At 52.6% G+C, this 9,279-nt stretch overlaps 1 protein-coding gene across 1 annotated transcript in view; it reads left to right on the top strand.

The window, feature by feature from the left end:
* LOC132817314 (galectin-3-binding protein-like) overlaps positions 1 to 2,596 on the top strand; it is a 24,903-nt gene extending 22,307 nt beyond the window's left edge. Inside the window, exon 6 of the mRNA XM_060827728.1 lies at positions 1,525 to 2,596. Coding sequence (XP_060683711.1) covers positions 1,525 to 2,596 — 1,072 coding nt within the window. The remainder of the gene's footprint in view (positions 1 to 1,524) is intronic.
* Positions 2,597 to 9,279: the final 6,683 nt, after the last annotated feature.

Genomic DNA, 9,279 nt, shown 5'->3' with positions numbered 1-9,279 from the left:
GAACCGATTGGAGAAAATAGTGAGGGAGAGAGGTCATCTCCATTTGGAGAGACAATATCTGACCAGGGATGGTCAGGAGGAGTTCCTGTCTATCAGACCTGCTGGACCTTTCCGAGGAGGTGCCGGGTTATAGATGAAGGTAGTGCCGTTGATGTGGTTTCTCTGGGTTTTACCAAGGCCTTAGACAAAGTGCCATTCGGGAAACTGGTAAAGAAGGTCAAAGTTCACGGGATCCATGGGACTTGGTCAGATGGATCCAAACTGGTTTTAGTGAGAGGGGGCAGAGTGTGATGGCAGGAAGCTGTGTGTGAGAGACCGGTGCTCGGTGTGGGTTGGTGTCCCACAGGGATCAGTGCGGGGCCCCTTCTCGTTGGGAATATTCATTAACAATGGGGATGAGAATGGGAAGGGGGAGCTGAGAGGTCATGTTCTGGGTGGGGGTTACAGAGGTCGGGAGGTTGACAGGGAGGAGGAAGGTGTCAGATGATTGGTCAGATGGACAGACCAATGGCAGATGGGATTTAATCCTGATAACTGTGAGGTGAAGGAACAAGACCAGGGAGTCATCAATGAATGGGAGGACACCAGGAAGCTCAGAGAGCAGAGGGACCATGGGGAGATTGAGCACAGATCCCTGAAGGTGACAGGACAGGGTTCATCGGGTCATTCCGAAGGAGTATGGGACACTTGCCTTTCTCAGTGAGAGGTAGATGGTCAGAGCAGGGCAGTGATGGTGGGGAGGTCACAGCGGGAGGGCTGGTCCCCACACGATGGGGTGGATGGGATTGTACTGGGGCAGGTACAGAGGGAGAGTCACCAGGATGTTGTCTGGGATGGAACATTTCAGCGATGAGGGGGGAGCTGGTGTTCTGTGGAGCAGAGAAGGTGGGGGGGGGGGGTAATGGAGGTGGATAAGATTATGAGGGGCATGGACGGGGGGGGGAATTGAAAGTAGCTGGTCCCCTTCATCAAAGGGTCAATAACAGGGAACATAACTTCCCAAATCAACTTCCCAACTTGGTGAACATACCCACACCCACAACATTTTAAAGTGAAAAGGAGGAGGTTTAGAGGAGATTTCAGAACAAAAGCCCTTTGACCCAGAGCGTGGTGGGGGGGAGGGGTGTACTGACTGGGAGGGGAGGTCAGGAGTGACACCTCGCAATGTTTAAGGTGTAAGGTTATGGGCTGAGTGCAGGGGAATGGGTACACATGCAGCAAGTATTTTATTTTTGGTATTCTAGCCTAGATGGACTGAAAGGCCTTTTCACACTGTACAATTCTATACCATTTACCTTCCTCATTATGAACCGGTACTCTGCAGGATCTCACTCCACAGCAACATTTACACCTGTCCCAGTTCTGTACAGTAATCCTTCCGATGAGGAACTGAGTGTAACTAGGGTGGGAGGGTGAGCTGTGAGCAGGAGGCACAGGTAGCCCAGGGGGACTTGAACAGGCTGAGGGATAGTAAATACACTCACTCATTGTTTCCCTTCTCTTCTCTCTCCACTTGCTCCTCAGGTATTTTTACACCAAGAAAATTGACATCAATCTGTCGTCCATCAAGTGCCTCCACAGCATGGCGTCCAGTTATGGTGTAACCGCGATTCGTGATTACTGTGACAAACTGTTCTACAAACTGCTGCCCCAGGACCCTTCCTTCAAACACCAGCTGGAGCTGTATAACTACGCCGAGTCGGTCAGGGACTCTCTGCTGAAGGAGATCTGTATGGAGTATTTTGCCTGGAATTGTGAAACCTTTATCCGGTCCCCCAGCTGGTATGAGGTGACCGGTGAGCAGCTGAACACCCTCCTCCTCCGATCGGACATTGTCATCTGGAATGAGCTGAGTTTGTTTAAAGCTGTTGAAACCTGGATCATTCACAAGAAGAAAACGGAACTGACCCACGAGCTGATGGATAAGATCCGCTTCCACATGATTCCCCCAGAAGACCTGTCCCGGATTCAGCTACAATCTAAACTCTACGAAGAACATGACGGCTTCTTTCTCAAGAGATTTCTGAAAGCTTTTGAGTTTCATTCGGTATCAGTTGAGCAGCTTAACAAAGAAAGGCATTTCTCTGACCTCAGCTTAGAGCCCAGAATTTATATATCCTCCGAGTGGAGCGCTACATTAGACATTGACCCAATCAGTAGCATGCACTCCTCATCCTCCATGTACTATAACGGTTATCAGTATGTCCACCAGGTCAGCTTCACTCAGCCATCCTCTCCCACCATGACTTTCCAAACCTCCAGCTTCACCAGTGCTTTTTATAACGCGGACACGGTGTTGTGGACAGCTCACTACCACACCAGCTCACAGAGCTGTAAGCAGAGTAATGGCCGCTGTCCCTACAACATCTATCCCATTGCAACCTTAAACATCAAGCATCAGAACAAAGAGAGTCCTGTTCACTATCAGAACAAAGTCCTTCTCCTTTGTAACAATAATTATGTATCGTATGTACATGACATCAAGGAGGGCAGTGCTATTCTCCCATCCTTCAAAGGCCAGGGCCTCTTCTTCTTCGGCTGTGAGTCGGGATATTTTTCCACCCTCAGATTTGTTGTCCGGCCCATGTACAGGTGAAAGCAGCATTCACACACTCTCTGTACAATTCAGGCCACACACCATGTCATACAACACATACACCAGGACCAGGCAGATCCCAGAGTGAAATCTGCTTTAATAGACATTTATTGAAAAGTATACAGTGATTTTTCACTGAAACATAAACACCGTTATCACAGACAGTGACATTCAGCCCATCAATTCTTCACTGACTCTCTGAACAGCATCCAACTCAAACCAATCTCCCCAATCCCTATAACCCTGCACTGCCCACAGCTAACCCACACATCCCTGAACACTGTGGGGCAATTTCCCATGGCCAATCCACCCGAAGCTGCACACCTTTGCACTGTGGGAGCAAACCCCCGCACTCACGGGGAGAATGTACAAACTCCACACAGACGGTCTCCCGAGGCTGGGATTGAACCCAGATCCCTGGTGCCGTGAGGATATGTGGAACAGTCCATCTTCCGCAGCTACACTGGCACCACCCCCCACCTTTTCCTCCGCTACATCGATGACTGTATCGGCGCTGCCTCGTGCTCCCACGAGGAGGTTGAACAGTTCATCAACTTTACTAACACCTTCCATCCCGACCTGAAATTCACCTGGACTGTCTCAGACTCCTCCCTCCCCTTCCTAGACCTTTCCATTTCTATCTCGGGCGACCGACTCAACACAGCTGCAAATGTGTTGCTGGTCAAAGCACAACAGGTCAGGCAGCATCTCAGGAACAGAGAATTCGACGTTTCGAGCATGAGCCCTTCATCAGGAATAATCCTGATTCCTGATGAAGGGCTTATGCTCGAAACGTCGAATTCTCTATTCCTGAGATGCTGCCTGACCTGCTGTGCTTTGACCAGCAACACATTTGCAGCTGTGATCTCCAGCATCTGCAGACCTCATTTTTTACTCGACCGACTCAACACAGACATCTATTATAAACCGACTGACTCCCACAGCTACCTGGACTACATCTCCTCCCACCCTGCCCCCTGTAAAAACGCCATCCCATATTCCCAATTCCTTCGTCTCCGCCGCATCTGCTCCCAGGAGGACCAGTTCCAATACCGTACAGCCCAGATGGCCTCCTTCTTCAAGGACTGCAGATTCCCCCCAGACGTGATCGACGATGCCCTCCACCGCATCTCCTCCACTTCCCGCTCCTCCGCCCTTGAGCCCCGCTCCTCCAACCGCCACCAAGACAGAACCCCACTGGTTCTCACCTACCACCCCACCAACCTGCACATACAACGTATCATCCGCCGCCATTTCCGCCACCTCCAAACGGACCCCACCACCAAGGATATATTTCCCTCCCCTCCCCTATCAGCGTTCCGCAAAGACCACTCCCTCCGTGACTCCCTCGTCAGGTCCACACCCCCCACCAACCCAACCTCCACTCCCGGCACCTTCCCCTGCAACCGCAGGAAATGTAAAACTTGTGCCCACACCTCCTCCCTTACTTGGACTCCTCCAACGCCAGAACATAACAACATGACGGATGGAGGAAGAGCGCCTCATCTTCTGCCTGGGAACCCTCCAACCACAAGGGATGAACTCAGATTTCTCCAGTTTCCTCATTTCCCCTCCCCCCCACCTTGTCTCAGTTGGTTCCCTCAACTCAGCACCGCCCTCCTAACCTGCAATCTTCTTCCTGACCTCTCCGCCCCCACCCCTCTCCGGCCTATCACCCTCACCTTGACCTCCTTCCACCTATCACATCTCCATCGCCCCTCCCCCAAGTCCCTCCTCCCTACCTTTTATCTTAGCCTGCCTGGCACCCTCTCCTCATTCCTGATGAAGGGCTTATGCCCGAAACATTGAATTTCCTGTTCCTTTGATGCTGCCTGAACTGCTGTGCTTTAACCAGCAACACATTTTCAGCTCACAATTTTCCAAATACATCATTGAAGATGTATCTAGGTGGATCCATGGATGGGAGGGAGCAGAGGGATACAGATCCTTAGAAAATAGGTGACAGGTTTAGATAGAGGATCTGGGTCAGCACAGGCTTGGAGGGGCCGAAGGGCCTGTTCCTGTGCTGTCAGGGTCTTTGATCTTTGATCAGAGCCTTATCCTGCTTCAGCAGTACATCTGGTAGGGTTCCAGTCCCTGGGGACTGTCTGTCAGCTGCTTGCTGTCCCCGTGTCTGGGGGGGAGTGGGAGGTTTGCCCCAGTGTCCTCCCACAGTGCCGAGGTGTGCAGGTGAGGGTGGGTTAGCCATGGGAAATGCAGGGTTACAGGGGGAGGGTACAGGGGATAGGTCTTTGGAAGGTTGGTGTAGATACATTGGGATCAGTGGCCTGTAGGGATGGTATGGACTCTATTCCGTGTCCATCGCTGCGTTCTGCCTGTCAGCCAATCACCCGCCCATCCCCAGCAAGGCCTGGTCCCTAACACCACCCGCTCCCAGCTTCCTGTGGGACATCTTGTCACAGACCATCAAATAGATCACACCCAGTGACTCTCCTCTGTCTAATTTGGTCATTACCTCCCCAAACAATTGTGAGGAGTGAGTGAGGGCAGGTTCACTGTCTCCTACCCCCCCTCCTTTACACAGGGGTGTGGTATTCCATCGTCCCTCCCCATATTGCTGCCCACCCATCCTCAAACCAGATGGGATGCTCTCCCTTTTGCTTTGACGATGTCCCTGCCTTCCCCTGTCAGCCATGGTTGTCTCATACTGCCCTCAGTACGGTTCCTCTCCATCCTGGGCTCTCCGGAATTACTCCCAGAAACTCCTGCCAATGCTGCTCCACTGTCCCTCCATCCGGGCACCTCTGACCAGCTCCTCCCTCACGTCGTTATCATCACCTTTCCTCACTCGGAGAGGCTTTACACCCGACTCCAGCTCCTTCCCCTCACGCTGCAGGGTTTAGGTCCTGCCCCCGAGGGGTCGCCCCCCACCCCCACACCCCCCTCGGGGTTCCCCCCCACACCCCCCTCGGGGTCCACCCCCCCACCCCCACACCCCCCTCGGGGTTCCATCCCACCCCCACACCCCCCTCGGTGTTCCCCACCCGAACCAGTGCAGCCCCCACACCCCCCTCGGGGTTCCCCCCCCACCCCCACACCCCCCTCGGGGTTCCCCCACCCCAACCAAGGCAGCCCCCACACCCCCCATTGGGGTTCCCTCCCCCTGAACCAGTGCAGCCCCCCCCACACCCCCCCTACCCCCACACCACCCCCCTTGGGGTTCCCCCCCACCCCCCCACCCCCCTCGGGGTTCCCCCCCACCCCCACACACCCCTCGGGGTCCCCCCCCAGGGTCTGCCCCTCGGGGATTTCCCCCCCTCCTGCACATTGCCGCCCCCCTGTGGTTATTGTGGGAATGTCCTGATTGATTTCTGTCCCCCCCCGTCCCCCCCCATCTCCCCCCCCCTGAGGTGAGCTGGTGTGTACACCCCCCCCCCTTTCTGGGTGGTTGATCCTCTCTCCCCACACACTAACAATACTTTCTGACTCAACATCACTTCTTGCTTTCAGTTTAATTTCATTTCTAACAAGACAGCCCTGACCCTTCTGCCCATCGACCCTGTGATAGGATATTTGTTCCTATCCCTGATTCCCTTGCAGCAAGTCGCAGTGATCCCCACCCCATTACACCCACCAATTACAATCTGTACTCCACGCTCATCTCCCGTGGTTTGTACGTTGTGTATATTTAACTGGAACATCCTCAGGCAGCATCTTCCAATCCCACAACCACATCCCTGTGGAAGGACCAAGGGCAGCAGATACATGGGAACACCATCCTCCTGCACGTTCCCCTCCGAGACTCTCCCCATCCCAGCTTGGAAATATTAGATTAGATTCCCGACAGTGTGGAAACAGGCCCTTCGGCCCAACCAGTCCACACTCGCCCTCTGAGGGAGTAACCCACCCAGACCCATTTCCCTCTGAGTAATTTAACATGGCCAATTCATCTGACCCACACATCCTTGGACTGTGGGAGGAAACCCACACGGCCAGTTGCCCGAGGCTGGGATTGAACCTGGGACCCTGGCGCTGTGAGACAGCAGAGCTAACCACTGTGCCACCGTGCCACTCCTGAATATATCGCTGTTTCTTCTGGATCAAACTCCTGGCCCTCCCTCCCTCCCTCAGGGCATTGTGGGTCTACCCTACAGGAGTGGGTCAAGAAGGCAGCTCACCCCCCACCTTCTCCAGGGGCAACTAGGGGGCGGGGGAATAAATACTGGGCCCAGCCAGTGATGTGCCTATAAAAAGAATGACAGCTTATCTTCCTTTTGTAAGTTAGATCTACCTTCAGAATGACCCGTGAGCGATATGGGATATGAATTTCAGTTCAATCCACAGACTTGGAGATTATATCCAACAGCATTGTCCCATTACAGCATGTAAGGGACTGACTGACCCAACTGGTCTGAGACTGGACAAGGCACAACTGGCCACTACATCCAACTGGGCAGCATTTGTAGGTGAGGAACTACACAAACTTGGATTATCAACAGGTGTTGTAGTTTGGTGGTGTGTGTACTGAACATGTGGAGGGACAGACCCTGCACCAACACAACAAAGATATACTCACTCTGCGCCTGTTTCTACTCAACAAACCAGATGATTTTGTCCTTTGCTGGTTGGTTTCTCGGACAATGCCCTGACCGTCGGCCTGGCCGAACGCGGAGCAGTAATCCAGGCAGCAGCTGCAGGTCCTGGAGATTCCCCGGCACATGGACACCCTGTGGCATGTCATCAGGATGGGAACTAAGTTCAGAGAGAGATTCATGGGACACAAGGAAAGGAGAGTGGGAGACCACCAGACTGGAGCAACTGGTGACTACTATCCAAAATAAAATCAGGAAAAAGGCACAAGCCATAACCCTAAATTCTGTGTCTCGGATCGTGTCTTTGGGATCCTGAAGGGAGAGGGTGACCAGCCTCAAGTCGTTATCCATGTAGGTACCAACGACATAGGTAGACAGAGGGATAGGGATGTAAGGCAGGATTTCAGGGAGCTAGGGTGGAAGCTGAGAGCTAGAACAAACCGAGTTGTTGTTATCTCTGGATTGTTACCGGTGCCATGTGATAGTGAGACAAGGAATAGGGAGAGATATCAGCTGAACCCGTGGCTGCAAGGATGGTGCAGGAGGGAGGGTTTCAGGCACTTGGATAACTGGGGCTCATTCTGGGGAAGGTGGGACTTGTACAAACAGGACGGTCTTCACTTGAACCAGAGGGGTACTAATATCCTGGGTGGGAAATGTGCTGGTGCTATTCGGGTGGGTTTAAACTAGCTCAGCAGGGGGATGGGAACTGGAGGGGTAGCTGCAGTGCACAGGAGGATGAGAGTAGGAAGGACAGGGACAGGATTTCAGGGTCACAGGAATGTGCTGGCAGACAGCGAAGTGGTTTGAAGTGTGTCTACTTCAACACCAGAAGTATCCGGAATAAGGTAGGTGAGCTTGCAGCATGGATAGGTACCTGGGACTTCAATGTTGTGGTCATTTCAGGGACATGGATAGAGCAGGGTGAGGAATGGATGCTGCAGGTCCCAGGATTTAGATCTTACATTAAGAACAGACAAGGCAGTAAAAGAGGGGGAGGTGTGGCCTTGTTAGTCAAGGACAGTATAACGGTGGCTGAGAGAACTTTTGACAAGGACTCACCTACTGAGGTAGTGTGGGCTGAGGTTAGAAACAGGAGAGGAGAGGTCACACTGCTTGGAGTTTTTTATAGGCCTCTGCAGAGTTCCAGGGAGGTGGAAGAGAGGATTAGCAACATTAACCTGGGTAGGAGTGAGAGGAACAGGATGGTCATTATGGGGGACTTTATCTTCCCCAACTTTGATTGGAAATGTTATAGCTCGAGTATGTCGGATGGATCAGTTTGTGTCCAATGTGTACAGGAGGGTTACCTGACACAGTATGTCGAAGGGCCGACAAGAGGGGAGGCCACACTGGGTCTGGTGCTTGGGAATGACCCAGGCCAGGCGTTTGATATAGTTGTAGGTGAGCACTTTGGAGAGAGTGGCCATAATTCAGTTACGTTTAGTTTAGCCACAGGTCAAGAGTTATTGAGGGGCAAGGGCAATGATAATGTGATTAGGCAGGAATTAGGAGGCATAGAGTGGGGGCAAAATGCAGGGGATGGGGACAATGGAAACGTGGAGCTGGTTTAAGGAACAGATATTGCATGTCCTCGATAGGTCAGACTGGGGCAGACTGTCCACAGTAACACGGAGGATATTCTGGGTCCCAAAGCAGACTCAGGATTCATTGCCAGCAAGTTATTGGAAAGCAGCAAGGGAGGCAGCCAATTCACACACTGCCCCGACTGGTCAGCTCCTCGGAGAACTGCAGAGGGTGTAACCAGCTATGGTCACATTCACCAAGTGTGTGAGAGAGAGGGAGAGGCAGACAGAGGGAGAGAATGAGAGGGAGGGAGAGAATGAGAGGGAAAGAGAGAGAGAGAGAGACAGAGAGAGAAAAAGAAAGGGAGTCACAGAGACAGAAAGAAAGGTACAGAAAGAGAGACAGAGACAGACAGAGATACACACTAGAGACACACACACAGAGACAGACAGAGACACAGAGAGACACACACACACAGAGACAGAGAGAGACACAGACAGAGACACACACACACAGGCAGACAGAGACACAGAGAGACACACACAGAGACACAGAGAGACACACACAGAGGCAGACAGAGACACAGAGAGAGACACACACGCA

Source organism: Hemiscyllium ocellatum, chromosome 1, assembly GCF_020745735.1.
Source record: "Hemiscyllium ocellatum isolate sHemOce1 chromosome 1, sHemOce1.pat.X.cur, whole genome shotgun sequence".
NCBI lineage: Eukaryota > Metazoa > Chordata > Chondrichthyes > Orectolobiformes > Hemiscylliidae > Hemiscyllium > Hemiscyllium ocellatum.
Note: the sequence above shows the minus strand (reverse complement) of the source record. Positions and strands in the feature narration are given on the sequence as shown.